This window comes from Ixodes scapularis, unplaced genomic scaffold, assembly GCF_016920785.2.
Source record: "Ixodes scapularis isolate PalLabHiFi unplaced genomic scaffold, ASM1692078v2 PGA_scaffold2__306_contigs__length_199485367, whole genome shotgun sequence".
NCBI classification, from domain to species: Eukaryota; Metazoa; Arthropoda; class Arachnida; order Ixodida; family Ixodidae; genus Ixodes; species Ixodes scapularis.
The window spans coordinates 59,936,141-59,954,845 of NW_024609857.1; the positions used below are offsets into that span (position 1 = coordinate 59,936,141).

Consider the following 18,705-nt stretch of genomic DNA (forward strand, 5'->3'; position numbering starts at 1 on the left):
TAACGAAAATAACACGTTAATTAATAAAATATTACATCATGCGAGAAACTAATATTATTTTTGTCATATTTTTAAATAAGTAGCATTCGCCAGAAAATGTCATCTAGGTCGCCATCTTATGCTGAAGGTTGTGCCAGTGTTCAGGGACCTGAGGATGACGTTCGTACATGCAGTTATTAAATGCTCTTAACAAAATCATACAGTTAGAATCTGTGGAACAAATCTCGCGTCTCGGGGAGACGGAGAAGGCTTCGGCCGGATTCTTAGGGACCCCTTAAATGTAAAGGTGAGTGAGCTCGGCGCCAGCACCTCGGTCACCAGAATTCACGGACATCTGTGACGTGCTGCTCGCGCTCCGTGTTTCGCCTCACCACAAATTCGTAGATACTGTGAATGCAAAGAAAAGCATTGGATCCTGCGTAAGGTGTCACGCAGCTCTATTTACCCGCTGCGCCTGCAAACTTCCTGTACACATACGCTTAATATACGTCTCGATGCTCGATCATTACGTGCTCGCTTCGGGGAAACACGTGTAATTCGGCTTATTTCGTATAATACCCAATAGTTTACGAATTTGCAATTTCATTTTTTTAATTTTGTTGGTCATAAACGAGGAATTTTCTCGAAACGAACGCTCAGAACACGAAACTGGACGAGGAACTTGTGCTTTGCGTGCGGTACTATGCGATGCTGTCATCGCTTGTTTCCGTCTTTGTAAAGGCGTTTTCTTTTTCTGTCCGTAATTCTACCTTAGATTTTTGTGTTGTGGGGGCGGGATGCGATTTCATTGTACAAATTTCAGCTGCAACAGCGTCCTTTTTTTCTTTTTTGTGTGTGTGTGTGTACGTGTGTAGTACCGGTTGGAATTTAACTCGGAGTGCAGGGGCCACAGTCGTCAAAGGGAAGTGGGTGAGGTCGCTCCGTGCGTGCAACTTTTTTCTTTTTTTTTCTTTTCTTTTCTCGGCTTGCGGATGTCGCCTCTTGACGAATGACGCAGAATTCCTGATGAGATTCTTCCAATCTCCGCACGTTCCTCGCCCTGGAAGCTTGAGACCGTGGATCCCCAACGACGTTTCTTCATTTTGTGTAATTTTTTTTATCGTCTTTTTTAAACGCTTGATTCGTATTCAAGAATTCGTCTGGCACGATCCGTCGTGGAGACGCGGGTTGGCTCGTTGTCAAAGATCATTTCTCACATACGAAGGTCGGTTCTTTCTCCTGTTTTTTTTTTTTTTAATTATTTTTATTTATTTATTTATTATTCCCGTCCGAGCTTTTTGAACATTAGCGTCGGGTGGCGACATGCTGTTTCGGCAGTATTCGTTGACGAAAAATTATCCATTACAGCAACTCGTTACGCTGCTTGTTTCTAAAAAAAAAAAAAAAAAAAAAAAAAAAAAAAAAACTAGGATAAAAGCTGTAGGTAAGACCATGAAAGTTGTATATCTTTTTATCTTTTTTGTTTTCGTTTCTTCCATTGTTTATAAAATGTAGATTTTTTTGTTTGTTTTTATTGTGAAAGAGAAACCGCAGGCAACAGTTTGTCGTGACAGGATATGAACCTAATACTGTCACAACTTGAGCTTCAAAAACAAAGAAAGCACACAAAAAAAGAATAAGAAAAAAAAAAAAAAGTCTGGGGCACGCCCATGCAGTTGAGCGTTTGTGCCAATGCTGCCTGTACCAAACTCCTGTTTCCAGAACTCTTTTGAAGTTGCAGTCCAGTTTAAAGCCTGGTACAGCCAGAATTACTCTGATCTTTTAATTGCTTCTGCATCCCAAACCTTGCAAACATGATCATACTGTTATAATGTTTTGAACCAAAATAGTAAGATAATATTTTCTAAATGGCATAAGTTTGATGGAGAGGAGCAATGGGGGCACTTTTATGAACTGCAAATTGTAGTCGCTTTGATGCTTGGTAGTATTCTCATTTGAATGAGCACTTCATGGTCCTTTAGCTAAATTAAATTGATGACATGGTTCAGTTTTAAACCTCATGCATGGAAGGAGCTGCATAACATGATCATTATTCAATTACCTTTGTTGTTAATTTACAGCATATGCTGTGGAGGAATGTGTCTACTAACGAAATAGGTACTGTGCCCAGTGGCTGGGCTTCTGCAGCAAGCGTGACCCTTTTTCATGGTTCTTTCTGTACTTTCGTGCTTCTTTCCAAAATGAGGCAAGGTGACACTGGCTTGGGATTGTGTAATCTTGGGGAGGACACTTGGATCTCACAGTTGTGAATGATCGTGCTAAGATTGTGTAGGCTTCATACTTATCTCTGTCACCTCGCATGAGAAAGGACAGGGCAAGCTCCAGGTATTTTATCTGTAGGTCTTTTATCATCAGTTATTTGGCTTCTGTATTCCGACAACCTCTTGATAATTTATTTCTTTTTACTTTGAGCAGTTGGGCAAGGATTTCCTTTGTCAAAGCGACCGTGAAACTAGAACTGGCAGGGAAAAATGAGAGCATTCTTTTCTTCCTTTTTATTTTGCAGGATTTTTTTATTCAGTTCTCTTGTGCAAAGTTCAAGACTCGTGGCTGAGACTTGTGCATGCTTTTTTTTTTTTTTATTATTTTTAGCAAACCCCACAGAATGGCCTGTTGTTCATTGCAGAGATAATCCTGGTTTTGCTGGTTTTGAAAACAAGGTTATCTCATGGTACCCGATGTGTTGTATGCATGTGGCCCTCTGTTCGTGAGAGAGAAAGCCGTTGCAAAGAAAAGAGAAATCTGAACCTTGTCTGTGCTTGCCGTTTATTAGACTAAACTCGGATAAGCAAAAGCCAACACCCGTTCCATATTTTGCAAATGTTAGTTTATTCGAAGCACTCAAGTTAGAGCATATTGTTCCATGGTCCCCCAACTTTTTTTAATACTGCAAGTGGCATATTTTGATATAGCATAATTTTATGCAAATTCGGATAATAAACTAGCAATTAAAAATAGATTGCACAAATTCGTCACTCCAGTTGACTCCTGATAGCAAAATTCTGCATCTGCAAAAAAATTCCAAAAAGCAGTGTTTTAGCACTTTTGAAAAAAAAGCTTACAAATATACTCCCACTTCAAGTATGAACTCAACCTAAAATATGTAATGTTTATATGAGTTGGCTACATCATTCTCTCTGTATCATATTTCACTGTATGATGCAGACATGCAAGCTTATTTCCCCTTGCAACAGAGTGCATGTGGTACGATTAATGCTCTTTCTGTATAGACGATTGCAAGCAGGGCATATGGCCGCCACCACATTTCTGCTCGTGGGAGCAAGCATGTGCAATTGTGAGCCTGGAGAAGGTACCTTCACGTGCTTGCTGCTCATATTTTCTTTCTACACTTTCTGTTGTGCCTGCTGTACCCTTGCTCAGTGGGGTAATATGGGACGATGTTAGCAAAAAGGAAATGCTGCCCTATTTATGTCAGAAGCTCTTCTCTCACGTTAATCTTTTTTGTATATTTTTGCCTGACCTAGACAGCACAATGTTTGTTACACAACACCTACTTTTGCTATTTCTTTCTGTTCCAGATTGTGGCAGATTTTAATGAGGTCAAAACTAAAAGATATAAGTGCAGGCACCTGATACTGCTGTTTCCAGTTTTGCTTTTTAGCATTGTTGAGATTGTTTGGCTTGTTCCTCTTTCTATATTATTAAGTCACATGCCATATTTTTGTGTGGGGTATGGGAAATCATGGCGGTTTCCCCATCCGGGTCGGATAAGGATACGTCTGATTTCATTTTGCGGACTCGGTTGGAGGAGGACAACTTTACTATCTGCACACGGAGGAGGAAGTTGAAAATTGTCATAGCATATTTTCTGACTTTGCTTTTTCAAAATTTACTATAATATTTCACTCTTTGTCACTGCAAATCACCTTCCTCTGCACCTCATATTCTATACCACTTGTTCTGTCCCCTTTTTTATGGATGCTACTCGTTAGTTAGCTAAATACTTGGCATGTATTTCTCGTTTATAAGCTCTTTGAACGTTCTTAGCCCCTTTCTCTGCCAGCATATAACCCCTTTTGGGTTTGGCCATTCATAGTTGCATTCAACATGGAGTTAGTCATATTAAATTGATTGAGCGGTGGTTTAGACAGCGGAAAAAACCATAAAATGGTGTCCAGAGCCTTCACTGCAGTTGGCCAATTTGGCCAGCGCGGTTTGGTTACTAAACTTGAGTGTTAATATGCATTGTACAGTATCAATTGCGGTAAACGACCGCACGCCGGTATGAGACTCGTCCAGATAAAATTAGGTTGGGGCTGGAATCCAAGATTGTTGGGGAAGTCGCTTAAAAAATTGTAGTAGGACTTTGTCCTTTCCCTACACTGTCTGCTGTTTCTGACAGCATGGTAACCGCAGGGTGGAGTATCAGTTGTCCCGCCTTTAACATGAGCTTCCTGCCTTCGAAAACGCTTGGGCTTCTCACGATCCTTGAGCGTGCGCCCCAGCCAAAGTAGGATGGAAGGGAACGAAAGCGTGCATCCGAAGGAAATGCCCTGCTGTCTTAGTCGTGTCGGCGAGCGAGTGTTGCAGGTTTGGCCGTCTTTGCAGCAGGCTTGGCCATGCCGCTGCTGCAGCGGCTCATCGAGCCCGTGCATGTGTCGCGGGGCGCCCTCCCGCTGGACGCCAAGGGGGCCCCCGCGATGCAGCTGCCTAGCGAGCTGGAGTGCGTCACCAACGGCACCCTGGCCAACGTGGTTCGCCAGCTGTCGTCATTGTCCAAGCACGCCGACGACTTGTTCGGTGCCCTCTTCAGGGACGCCACGGCCCTCGTGGCCAGGGCGGGGGCCCTCCAGGCACGGGTGGACAGGCTCACCGTCAAGGTGACCCAGCTCGACTCCACCGTCGAGGAAGGTGTGTTGTTTTCGTCTCAAAACGAGGACTTTGTTTGGGATCCCCGCTTGAACCTTGCTCGCTCGTTTGTGTCGGTGCTGATTGCCCCTTAGCTGGGCCATGGGAGAGAGCGTTGGTAAAGGAGCGCAGCCGTTGGTTCGACGTCGTAGTCCTCACGTCCAATGGTGTATCGCTGCATGGAGTGGGGGTTAAAGGAGGTGCAATGATTTCCGGACTTTGGTCAAATATTTATGGAAGTTGCCCTCTGACACTTCTGAAGTAAAGAACAGAAAACTGATTTTGCCTGCATGTCCTAGTTTTTGTGTAAAAATAGAGATAAATATTGGCATTTCTGGCACCCCTCAATTCACTTCCAGTCTTCAGGGTCTCACCTGGTCCCCCGCCTAGTGACGTAATTCGGGGTGCCGTGTAGGTTCCCGTGTGCTCTCTCGGAGGACGCTTTCTCTCCTTCTCTCTGCTGACATTGGCGGGCGTTATGCTGCAGCTTAGAGCCAAGCGAGGTCACGTAAGCCTCTTACCGCAGTTCCTTCGGCTGCCACCCGTGACTGCAGGTGAAAGAAAAAGCTCGACTTTTGCTTTGCGATTATGCAGGGGAGTCGCAACATTTTTTAATGAAGGAGATGTTTTCTCTATCTTACGGGACATGATAAACAATGTAAAAATGCCGGGATGCAAAATCTTTTCATCTTAAAATTGTTGCACCCCCCCCTATAAGGGGTGTGTGCTACCACTGGAAGTTGCAAGGCAGAATACTGTGTAAAGTTTTATTTGTGTACATGAATTTTGCAATAAATTATAGCAAATTTTATCAGGAACATGCTGACATTGTTTAGGAAAGCTACTGTTAGAAAACTAATGTAATACCCAGATTTTTCTTTGCTAGATATGCAGCAGAATGCCTGTAGAGTGCAACTATGAAAACGAAATTTCGAAAAGTAATTTGTATTATGCTAACATCGTGCTGAAAAATAAAATTTTTTACCCTTTATGTTGTCGACAATTTCTTAGCATATTTTATAAAAGACATTGTCAAAGTAAGAAAAAAAAACAAAAACAGTTGCACAGTTGTATTGCCCATTAAATTCCAGTTAGGAAAAACAATGAGTGATCCTTTCCTTTTGTCCCGTCGTCACCAAACGATAGTTTTCCTAAAATTAAATTTATGTTAAAAAGTGGAATGTAGAAAAATGTGCTCCAAGTGCTAAAACCTCTACCTTTTCTGTATTGTAGGTGTGAAAAAAAAAAAAATAAATAAATAAAAAAAGCTATGCTGTGTAAACAAATTAAACTTTTTGGGACTACTCTCTGGATGTTGGTGGACGTATATATAGCCTATTTTAAATTCAACTTTCCTTTTGTGCAGAAATTTTTTTTTTTTAATAGTGTATCCCTTAAGCTGTGCACTAACACTTCCCCCTTCTTTCCGCCGCGTAGAGATGAGGGCTGCCGAGTAGTGTGAGAAAGCTGTATTAGTAGAATACCCTAGTAGGTGCAGAGGTATTTTTACGGTCAGATTGTACGTGCGGCGGCATTTCAAAGAAAATTATGCGGTGCCCCCAAAGAAGAGCTGCATGGAGGAAAAATTCCTTCGTACGTTCAGAATTCCTTCACCACAATGCCTCATTGTATTTCATTCGGTTTGAAAGTGCTGATCGTTTAAAACCCCGTTAATTGCTATCGCACCTTCATTCTATTTGACGAAATGTCTAAGCCAGGCAATCTTTTTTGCAACAACCTTTTCACAAGGGGCTCCGGACATGGCTGCACAATATGAAGCGAGCACCCAGTCTCTGCGGGCATAAATTTCTAGAGTGCCGCACGTGCCTGAATTTTATATTTCAGCTTGTATTTTGACCGCAATCCTGGAATTTAAGCAGTCAATGGTTGGATGCATACTAGGTGGTAGATGTGTATGTGATCGGCGACTGGTTTATGGGGTGCCACCCTTGCGGTTTCAGGGCAAAGTGCCGGCCTGCGAATCCTCAATAAGCAGGTTCAAACCCCAGTAAGGCTGCGCGCAATATGACAAAGGTTTTACAAAGAAGGCGGCATTAACCAAGGTTTAAGTTGCACGTCAAAGGACACTAATGTGGTCGAAACTAATCCTCAATTCGTTGCTGGGGTGTGTCAAATGCCCTTTGTTTGGCTCGTAAATCCTCAAATTTGCCTCAAGCAGGTTTCTGGTTGTTCACAAGAATGCATCTACAGGCTTCCCCGCCAAGTGTATACACTCAGCGATAACAAATAGAGGCTATATAGGGGCAGCGCTTACACTTTCTCGTTTATTTGGGACATGGAGGGTTTTCTTTTTTGTTAGTTTTTCACAATTTTACGAGTGTTACATTTTGAGCAATTGAATGCACTTCTACAGTTTTTTTAATTTGTGAGGATTAAAGAATTTGTTGCAGGGTGTCACGCTGTCTCACCTAAGTGGACAAGCTACGGAAAGTTTTGACTCCTTACTGCTTATTTCTAGCGTGCCGTGCTTGTGGGCAACCTGGCGATCCAAAGCGTTCGAGCAGGTTGCCTGCACATTAAATCGTCTGTGGTAATTTCCGCCTTGATGTTGTCAAGTGCAACGGGCCGCGCGAGCGGCGCTCCACCACCGATAAAAGGCCGGTGTGCTGTATGCACAAGGTCGTATCGCAGCACAAACAGTCAGTAACTGACTGTGTTGTTAAACGAGTGTGTCGTGTCATACTCTGAGGCGGGCAGCAGCGTGGGAAATACCACAATGGCACAAATACAGGAAAGATAGCTGTCGATTAGCACAACCTCTGGCTTCACGAAACAAATGCGTAATCCAAAGAGCCAAGCTTCTAGAAACGCAGGTAGCAAGAACCGGAAGTCGTGCTCACGTCTTTCGTCATGCGATGCTACTCGATGCCCTCGTTGCACTTTTTTTTGGGAGGTGCTCAACCGGAGAAACTTACTGTTCCTTCTCTGCCGCAGTGTCCCTGCAGGACATCCACATGCGCAAGGCGTTCCGCAGCTCGATCGTGTACGACCAGCAGGTGGTGTCTCGAGCGACCATGCCTGCAGGCATGCTGGAGATGTATCAGGCCTGCGACAAGCCCCCGCCCCTGGACAAGCTCAACCCTTACAGGTTACCTCTTCTTTTGCGTGCCCTCACTGGTAGGAGTTCCTAAAGTTCCGGACGGTGGCGCGTTGCGCTAAAATCACGCCCCAAAGTTGATAGGTTAATTTGTGAAAATGCCATGTGTGTCTAGTCAGTGGCGTTACTAGGGCCACTGGCACCTGAGGCGGTGGCCCGCTGCGACACCCCCCGCCCCCCTTTGCACTGCACAGCTGCACCCCCCTTGCCAATCTGCCCCCCTTGGCCCCCCCCCCCCCCCCCCCCCCCTCCTCCTTGTGATGCCACTGCGTGTAGTATACTATAGTTGTCGAATGCAAGTTAAGAATGCGTCAAACGCTGTGCCTCCTGCACAGGCTTGTTACCTTCCGTCGCGCTTTGCGTGGACATGCTCACGAGACTCTGGAGTGTTACCGAAGCTAGAAAGCTTGCGCCAATGGCAGAACATCTGGTTCATTCTTCACATGTATCTTACTTAGACCAGTTCTGTGTAGGTAGAAACCCTTAAAAGATGTGTTTGGACGTTGCCGACGGCTAGCATTTGGCGGTTACTGAGAGCAGGCATTCTTAGAGCACGACTCTTAGGCGCCCATTTTCGCTTGAGTGGTGATGCCGTCGCCGTTGGCCTAACCGTGCACTGCAATATGGGACGTTTCTCATAATGTCGTCACGAAGGCATTTGCCCGCTAAATTTTCCCGCTCAATATAACGGGGGAAACTTTTACGCTAAATTTAGCAGAAAAATTTCCCGCCAAATTCAGCGGGAAAATTTTACCCTCGTGACATCAGATGTGACGTCACGTTTGATGTCACGCATGACCCTCCCCTCCTCCTCCTCAAAAGCTGCGCTTTAATTCGACATTACAGAGAATTGTAAAGATCTTTCATTTTTTTATATGCCTCATGGGTTGTTGTAGATGGGGTCTAGGGAGGAGGCTTGAAGTCGTTCCAACCTGTTAGTCGCCACATCAGTATGTTGATGTTTCTTAGCAACAATTATAGCAATGGCAACAACTGTTTGTTTTCTTTGCTGCAATGGGTGTCGTGCTGAGAATAAAGTGCCCTCATTTGTTAACGTGCTTCATTTTAGTCGCATTCTCTAGGTTCTCCCAAACTCGTCAATACTAGCCTGTCAAACGTTACGTAATGCAGGCTTTGCAATCATTAGACTTGCTGTCTCTTGTCTCTCCTCTGGGACATGCTGTCTCTCTTCTTAAAAACGATGGGGCCACAAGCAAAATGTCAACTTTCTCAGGGGGCCACTAGCTTTGCTGCTCATTGTTGCTGGTGCCAGTGCATAGGGCCTCTTTCTAGATTACCCAGCTAATATTCAATTTGAATAGGGCCTGGAAGTACACGTGTTGTTGGTGCATTCAGGGATGGAAGCGCTTCGCCACTGTGCACCAATCCACTTTTGCTGCTCCATCCTGCTCCCAAGCGCACATGTTGCGCCACAACTAGCTGAAAAGATATTTTTTCTTTTTATGCTATAGTTATTGGAGAACTCTTCTTTATGGGCGACACTGGTTTACCTGTTGTGTTCGTCTAGGGAATTCTGAACCAATAGGGACTTTTAGCAAACCGTTGCCGTGTTTCGCCTACCGTGCACTACTGGAGCCTTTGAAGCACGGTTTTAGGCGCGCTCCCAAGTGATACCTTGACCACAGGGCATGCGATTAAAAGCATGCTTCAAAGGCTCCGGTAGTGTAGTACGCGGAACATGGTAACGGTTTGGTAAAAGTGCTAGAAGTTACGAAACCACCGTACCGATGCGATTGTGTCAACGGCGTGTAGGTCTAATCTCCGTTAATGGGACATGCTTAGGTGGCTTTGTCAAAAGTACTGAGACATCAGTTCGTAGTTTACTTTTATTTTTTATTTTTTTTGCACAGTGGCACTTAGCATGGCCGCGTGTATTCGAAATACCACAAACACACATATCAAATCCCGTATACCGTAAAGTCTTGTATGAATGCCCGCCCCAGAGAAATCATTCATCCCGTTTTTTTTTTTATCATAATGTACCGCGTGATCTGCGGTATCGGTACATGACAAGCTTGTTCGTCACAGGTTCCCTCGTGCTTATTGCACCGTAACACGGGAATCTGCAGCATCCGCAATATTATTATTTTATTTTTAGGGGCGAAGCTCCTTAAGGTCTAGCCTTGTCCATCCATCCGGCGTCCGTGCTCACATCGATTGCACTGCCTCCGGGATCGGCCCACTTTAAAAAAAACAACGTATGCCCGCACGGGGGTTCGAATTCAGGACTGCTTGCTTACGAGGCAGACTTCTTAACCACTACGCTACACTCAAACGTTGCATGTAGCCGCTCAAAGTCTATGCAGGAGAGGGCGCTGCGGTCCGTTAAACTTTGTATGCATTGGCTCAACGTTTATAAACGAAAGGGCGCTGCGGTCAAATTCTCAACTGCATATATAACCATGATCCATACCACACATTCTCTTTCTGACATGGACCATTGACTTAAGCGGTGGAGATGCATTCCCAAGAACCACTGGCTCTGCATTTCACAGACCATAAAGCAGTAATAATGAAGTCGAAATGCAACCCAGAACTCAGCACTACCCATGAGCAATAAAAAAAAAATCAGCACCATCAGCACTACCTATGAATAGGGTGTCTACTTTCCGGTGTTTATTTGTGAGAAAAATCGGCGGATGTTTTCCGGTGTTTATTTATTTTCGAAACACCGGTGCATTTCGGTGGAACGTCTCACGACGAGGCTAAAATCGGTGATTATCGGTGGAAAAAAAATGCGATTGATCACAGACAGAGAGTTCCAATTTTATTCACATATTTCATACACTTCTTCTCGAGGAAGCATCTATTTCTCACACTTGGTTATTATAGTAGATGCAAGCATACTTAGAGAGGCTTGCATCCGTCATGGCAGCACGTTCCTTGCGGTTCACAATCCGCAATTTTGAAAACTCACGCTCCACATTTGCACTGGACACAGGAAATTCCAAAATGTCCAGCTAGGCTTGGGACAGTAGTGGCCAGTCAGGTAAATGAAGTTTCCAAAATAACACTGGATCAACGGTGCTAATCACAGCATACTGGCGGTAACAAAGAAATTCTGATTCTAGGTCGCTCAGCTTGCGCTCGTCTTGGATGACCAGCCGATAGATACCTTCATAAGGTACAAATCACACTGGCAGCTCCAATTTTATGCACGGATTAACAATTTGCACGCGGAACCAGAACAATGATTAATCCATGAAATCTGTAGCGTAGTCATCCGGAGCTTTCCGCTTGCTTCCCAGCCTGGTGGCCTTCTACTCTGCGTGACGACGATACTTGAAGTGTTCGACGAAGGGAAGCAAGTCTCACGTCGAGAAAACCCGCAGACGCGGGACGCGCCTTCTTAAACACGTCTGCAAATTTTTTTTACAGAACGGTCCTTTTATATACAGTGAAAAACCCCCACTCCAACAAAACCCTTTTTCCTTTCCCCAAAAGCCCATGGAAACTAAACAGATAACAAGAAACGCATCTCGGTTTTGAAAGGTCAGTAGCCCTGTACGACACGGATGCTGGCAGTGTCTTTCAAGAACCACAGCGACCTCTGAATACATGGCTTGCACCAACATTACTTAGCCAGACACAATGGGGAAAGGGCACGTGAGAGCGTACCCTCCACTGCGTTAATTTTTCCACAAAAGGGGGGCCATGGGAGACACAATGGGGAAAGGCGTGTGCGAGCTTAGCTTCCACTGCCTTAACTAGATAGACGCTTTTAAACCCCGGGAAGGAGGGCGGACTGACGCCACGTGCAAGCCATGTATAGACACTGGAAGAATGCAGGAACCATGAGAAAACGCGTTTGACGAACCTCTACGGGTAAAGGGTTTTGCTAGGTCGGAAATGGCAACGACCGGTGTTTTTCGGTTTTGACCAGGGCAAAAATATCCAACCACCGGTGTTTTTCGGTTTTAACCGATTTTTTATTTTCGTCACCGACGGATGTTTATAGGTGTTTTTCGGTTAAAACCGGAAAATACACACCCTACCTATGAACAATAAAATCAGTATCATCAGCACCACCAGAGCTTCGCCCCAATCAACATCATTCACCACTCACCACGTGGAGATGCGGCCTCTTTTTCTTTTGTCTGCAATTTGCACGCGCGATATTGATTCCCGTGACACCCGAGTTTGTAGCGGCCGGGTCCTTGCGTGTATATCGCACTGTGAAGCGCGAATGCGCTTCACAGTGCGCGAATGCGCTGCGTCAGTGAGTTTGCCATATCTGCGATATATGTCATTAATGAAAAGACTTGAGTGCGCAGGCAATCTGGTGATAATTAATTATGTTTAAAAGCCGAGACTGTGATAAGGGAAAAATGAGGAAACTGAAGTCAAAGACCTCCCGTTTCAGTAACTTGTAGTGCCCCCCCCCCCCCACCCCCCTCCTTTCTTTACACCTCATAAGCATGTACATACCATTTTCCTTTTTAATTTTGCGTAGGCGTTCTTTCAGGACATTGTGCTATATAAGCGTACCTAAGCCTGCTGGCATGTGTTCACTTATCATCTAGTCTCTGGGGAAAGCTGCTCTTCAAAATTAAACAAAATTTGGCATAATATTCTTTTTTTTTTGTGTGTTTGGGGTGTGTGCTGTTGCTGAGACAGTTTCCGTGCTCCTCATTCGTATAGTAAACATAGCATATAAAAGTGACAATTGGTTGCCCCGATCATCTGTAGACTTCCTTGTAAACGACATACATGGTGAATACACGTGCTGGCACAGAAACAGCAAGCCCGCGGGAGGATGAGGAGAACAGTGGCAATGTCCTGCTACATATTCTAAACCGTTGTGCTGAAACACGTCCAAGCAAGTGACTTCTGAGGAAAACCTTCCGTTTTATGGTCTTACTTGCTTGTTTTGTCAGTCACTTTTTGTTTTTATTAACCTCCTAAGCAAGCTTTTTTTTTCGTCAGTCATGTTGGTTTTAGCAAGGGTCAGTTGAGCGCATATGTATGAGCAGGGGTGGTATGATGGTATTATGAAGTTCTGTATATTTTGCATTTGTACTTTTATCAGATAGAATAGATTTGTACCCTGTTGAGTATTGGAATACTTTTGTTTGCCAAAAAGTGACTTGGAACATTTGTATTTTCTAATAATGAAAGCTATAGTCAGTATTGTGCTTCATTTTATACCATAATATTGCATCTTGAAATGGTTTTGTTTTAGAGCGCAGCTCTTAGGCGCCTGTTTCCGGCTTGAGCGGCGTCGGCGTAACCGCGCGGTGCATTATGGGACGCGTGACATCACCGATGACGTCATCAGTGACGTCATCGGCATCGTCATTGTCACTGATGACGTCATCCGTCATCAGTGACGTCATCGGCATCGTCATTGTCACTGATGACGTCATCAGTGATGTCACTGATACGTCGTCGGCATCGGCATCGTCACTGATGATGTCATCGGCATCATCCTCGTCACTGATGACGTCATCGTCACGTGACCTCAGAGGGGTCACATGACCCCTCTGAGGTCACGAATGAAGCGATGGCGACGCCGCTCGGAGGAAGGAGTAGCAGACAGGATGAGGACGTGAGGAAGAGGGAGGAAGGATATATGTTCCCCTCAATACCCTTCCCCTCCTCCTCCTCAAGAACTGCGCTCTAATCCGGCGTTACAGGGAGTTGTAAACGGCTTTCATTTTTTTAACCTATGGAACTAGTGATTTAGGTTGTTAAAAAGGCACAATATTTTGTTTTTTTTTGAGGCTTAAGTTATGTTTTTTTTTGTCGACTAGTAAAATACCGAGCGAGCGCCCCCTCCAAATTTAGAGATTATCCAATCAAAATAGACGAGGGGCCCTTACTCGCTTCAGGAATAACATTCAGGATGGCGGCCACCAAAATATTAAATTTTCATAAAATGGGAGGGGGCACTTACACGAGGGGGAGCGTATGCTCGGTATTTTATGGTATGCCTTCTATTGTAAATCTATGAGAGGAACCAACCCGCTACCAGGACAGTTCTCATAAGCTGCCATTCAAATATTTTTTATGCTATGGGCTGGAATATATTTAAGGAAAGGATATGTTTGGAAATGGTTCCCGAACGTCACATGGAGATGCTTTTTCGTTGATATTTTTTGTATTTAGAACACATCTGCACTTATAGCCCCGAGTTTGACCTGGGTGACCAGCTCCAAGATTAACGTATACTGCTACGAAACTCGACTTTTCTTGCTCCTGAGCTGCTCCAAAGCAGAACTTTTACTGCTCCAAAGCAACTTCAAAGGGTCATCTTTGCTGCTCCCAGACCTGCTTCAAAAGGCTGAAGCTTGCTTCCACCCCTTTGCATTTTATGAAATTATCTATACTGAACTGTCTGGGAAGTCCCACACTAGTACTCCCCTAACACAGTTTGCAAACTCACTGAACAAGGCAAAATTTTGTAACATTGTCATTCTGTTTAGCACCTAAATGACTGTGCAGCTGTGGAAGACCTTGGTGGGTGTCACCTTTTGTACAACAGACATCCTCATTCTGGTGCAGGGACGATGGCAAGGATGGACTCAAGTTTTACACAGACCCCAACTACTTTTTTGACCTCTGGAGACAGGAAATGCTCAAGGATACTGAGAGGATCATGCTGGACAGGGGCAAGAAGGTATGTCCTGCTCTGCTTTATGTCGTGCTTCGATTACCTGTCCCATAGTTTTATGGGGTAGGTATGTGCCTTTGCATCCCTTAGTAGAGCCAACTTAGTAACATTAAAACAGCATCTGCATTTACATGTCTCTTAGCTGTTCTAGGCATGTATAAACTGTGAGCTGCTGTTTGCATTCTGAGGAGTTAATCCTAATTCATAACTAGGCTGTGCACTGTCCAGTTTTAACCAATAAGCATCTGCCAGTGGTAAAAATAAAAAATCTGTTAAAACCGAGAAACACCGTAGGTAGACTCCTCCCTTATAGAGGTTTGTCAAGCGTGTTATCTCGTGGATCCTGCATCCCTCCAGTGATTATTCAGAGTTCGCTGTGGTACTTGGAAGACACTGGCAACATCAGTGTGAATCAGGTTGACTGACTTTGGAGAACGCGTCTCTTTGCCTAGGGAACGAAGATGTGTTCATTGTTAACATTTAGTTTTAAGGGCTTCCAGGGCTGTGGGTTCGGTTTGACATCACCCTGTCTTGGGTTTGCCGGAACTGTTCCACTTTTCTGGATAAGGGGATTGAATGGTGTAAGGTTTTGACCACCTCACAGTTGCAGAAGGTGCTGTAGAAATCCTGCCGTCTCCACTATAAAACGTGGATTATGTGGGACTTTTCTAAAGTTTTGACAACAAAAGCTGAACTAAGAAACAAGATGAAGCTGTGCGTCTTTTTGGCGAGTCTGAAACTAAAATTAATTCTGCGGCAACAAAAAACAAAACAAACATTTTTAACATTTGACATATGCATCGAGCTCCTTCAAAATAATGAACCTCAATTACCGTATTTACACGATTGTAGGTCTACTCGATTGTAAGTTGGCCCCCCACCCCCCCATCGCATATCATAAAAAAAAAAAAATTTTTTTTTTTTTTTTTTTTTAGATGCGCATTTTATTGCAAACATGTGAGAATGGCAAAATATCTGTTTCGAAAGCCAAGCCTCCAACACGCGATCGATGCCTTTTGGCGTGCTTTGGCTGCGTATGCGCGTTCGAGGTGCATGAGATGGCCAGGCGTTATCGGAACTAGGAAGTTCACACTGGAGGCGGGACAACTGAAGCTGCTCACTGTCGTTCTCACTCCATCCGCGACTAGACTGCAGCTCGTCCGCACTGGTGATATCAGTCCCGTCGTCATCACTGCTACGTTCTCGGAGCACGTCGTCGGCGTCGTCCAATGAAATCTCGCACTTCGCAAATGACAGGATCAACCGCATCTTTCGCGCTTGCTCGGCGATCGCGTTGGACGTCACGGGTAGGGACCGATCGCGCACGTTTACGGCGTACGTTGCAAGCCTGACTTCCAACTCCGGAAGGCATCCCCACCTATCCAGACTTTGGCCTGCGTAAGCTTCTTAGTTTGCCGTCACACTTTAAGATTCCGCGCCACCGCAGACTCCACTGGAGCATCACCCACTCCGACAGGTCGAACTTGCGTCCAACAGCGCAGTTGTTGGTTGCTTCTGACTGAAGAACAGCCATAAACAAGCACCGAAAACCTAAACTGCCAGGATCACGCGTTTCAATACAAATGAACATAGTTAGCGCACCAGCATGATCTCGTACTCGATCACACGATGTGCGACCGTGAATCGTGCAAAAAAGTGTGAAGAGAAGCGGAGAAGCCGTGGAGCGAGCGAGCCAAACGAGCCGTGAGGCTGTTCCGGCGTTCCAGCGGCCTCCGGAGTGGCTCTTACCAGAAGTGCCGTCACCCCCCGGAAGTCGGGCGCTCCGTGCTCTGTTCACCGCCGTGCATTCAGGTTATTTTGCGAATCGCTACCAATAATACTCGTTCGCGCAAATAAAAAATAATTAATTTGTAAAATGAGCGCACAAAACAGTGTAATGCTTGGGGTACAGCCGGTTGAACTCGTAACAAGCCGAGGTGTCCATGATATCGCGATTGTTTCGTTTTTGCCGGCGGTGAAATGCTTTGGTTCGATTATAAGTCGAACCCCCCCCCACTTCAGATTTTCAAAAATTGAAAAAGGGTCGACCTACATTCGTGTAAATACGGTACTATCGTTGTGGCCACATTTATTTACATTGATTAAGGGTGTACAAAGCCTCATTTTTTGCACTGATAATCACTATTTTCAGCCTTGTCACGAGTCGTCCATCCGAAATACTACACCGGTGCTTAAAAAAGAAGTAAACACTGAAAAACATCCGGCAATTTTCCTCATTAATAAACACTTGAAAATATGTACCCTATTCATGACCTATTCAGGAATGAACGCTAATAAACTACACCAACATATGCATTGCCACTGACTTAAAAATTGTATTTATAATAATTTCCAAGGAGAAAGCTCAGAAATGAACTACATAATTCTGAAAGAACTCACGAGGTTCAGTATGCTTCGTGAAGTGAACACTCCAAACCAGAGTCTACAAGGTTAAATATCTGAATGATGCGCTTGATGGGAACAGAAAAAAAGATTGATTCTCAAAAGGATTGGTTTATTTCATGTTTTGGCTCAAATAGAGTCACTAAATGTTTGATGAGTACAGCATTTCATAGTGTCATGCTGGGACCGGAGAATTGAGCTTTCCGGTTGGGTGATCTTGGCCATTTTTAATGCCTGGAAAAGCAAGACAAAGAAGAAAAACACATGTAAACCATTTTTGTGGCAGCTCTGTACAGCTGTCAAACTAGGCTGGTCGTTAGGGGTGTGCGAATAGTGGTTTGAATCGAATAGCTAGGCATCATTTATAGCCTTGACAGCGCTAGGGGAAAACAAGACTTACCGGTTTTCTTTGCAGTGTTGATGCTGGGAACGACGCTGCACTATTTGATTCAAACCACTATTCGCACACCCCTAGTGTGAGGGTTTCCTCCAGGACTTTTTATATCGAGTGGCCCATAATGTAGCCCACCAAATGAGAATGCCAACCTGTTTGCCTGCTGGCAATCAGGCTCTGCCATTTCTGTTCGTGCAGATGCACAGGACCTCCTTTTTTGAGGCCCTCAACTGGGGCATCATGGCACGGTTGTGTGAAGAAACTAGGGAGTTTCTGATCCCTTTGAGTATATTTAGTGACTGGATTGTACCTACGTGGCTTAGCAGAAGCTTCGCTTGGCTTTAAAGGAGCTGTGCAACGATATTCAATTGGAATGTATTTCTCTCTACACGAGCTTACTGGCACACCTGGGACTCAAGGATACTCACACGCAACGCCATTGGCCAAGAAACTCCTTTGTTGCGGTGTAATTTCAAGGACAAAAGCGATCATTTTCATTCAATCTCTCCTTTGCAAAATTTGATGACGTAACTCGGGGATCGCAGTACACCCAAGTGACGATATTTGAATACGGTTCATAGATTGGACCCGAGCATTGCGTGGGCACTCGACTTGGGCTCGTGACAATTGCTAGCTCGAGAAGCATTCGGGTTGTGACCCGTGTCCAATCGCTGCAACGACGACAACAGCCGAGCCATGACAATGTCTGGAACTCAGCGCGTGTCCTGCGCTTTGCCAACCCCAGCGCGTGGCTATGATCAACACTGGCGGCATATAACCGGCTCCAGATCACGTGGCCGCTTGTTCTGGCTGCGAGTTGAGGGGGTGAACGCTGCTCGTTTTTCTTTAATTTTTTTCTGGGACTTCTGTTGCGTGGGGTGAAAAACGAACGCGTGTTTCATAGGTCATTAACGTTAGGGATCCGTTTTAAGTGGTATTTGTGCACAGTACAAAAATTGTTGCACAGCTCCTCTAATCTCTTGGCTCACCTAACCTGCCCTTTGGCCTGCTTTTCTGGCTTGGCTTCCTTTCAGTTGGTACACTCAAGAGACGGAGTTGAGGTGAGTCCACTCTGTCTTTTTTTCTGTTTCCTTCGTCGCAGCACACGCTGTTGCCTTTTCTGCTTTTTGTCGAGCGTGCTTAGCCTGGCCTGAAGTTTACAAGCTTTCTTAATGTTCTTGTAAGGGGTATGTTATGTCAGTTCATCAGTTTTCAGAAATTTTTGTTATGAGATTAAATTTTAACATTCTTTTACTTTTTTAGAGAATGTGCTTGCTGCGTATTGGT

The 18,705-nt window shown here is 44.7% G+C and overlaps 1 protein-coding gene across 4 annotated transcripts in view; it reads left to right on the top strand.

Annotated features, from left to right (window-relative positions):
* Positions 1–98: 98 nt before the first annotated feature.
* Positions 99–18,705, top strand: part of LOC8030751 (wiskott-Aldrich syndrome protein family member 3) — a 30,536-nt gene continuing 11,929 nt past the window's right edge. The window contains exons 1-6 of one of the 4 annotated variants that reach the window (XM_029987488.2): positions 111–286; positions 2,061–2,126; positions 4,570–4,872; positions 7,825–7,978; positions 14,513–14,627; positions 18,453–18,479. In XM_029987488.2, coding sequence (XP_029843348.2) covers positions 4,581–4,872; positions 7,825–7,978; positions 14,513–14,627; positions 18,453–18,479 — 588 coding nt within the window. In that variant the 5' untranslated portion in view covers positions 111–286; positions 2,061–2,126; positions 4,570–4,580. Of the gene's footprint in view, positions 287–2,060; positions 2,127–4,569; positions 4,873–7,824; positions 7,979–14,512; positions 14,628–18,452; positions 18,480–18,705 lie in introns of all 4 variants that reach the window. The other 3 variants (XM_029987487.3, XM_029987489.2, XM_029987491.4) reach the window with 3 other exon arrangements.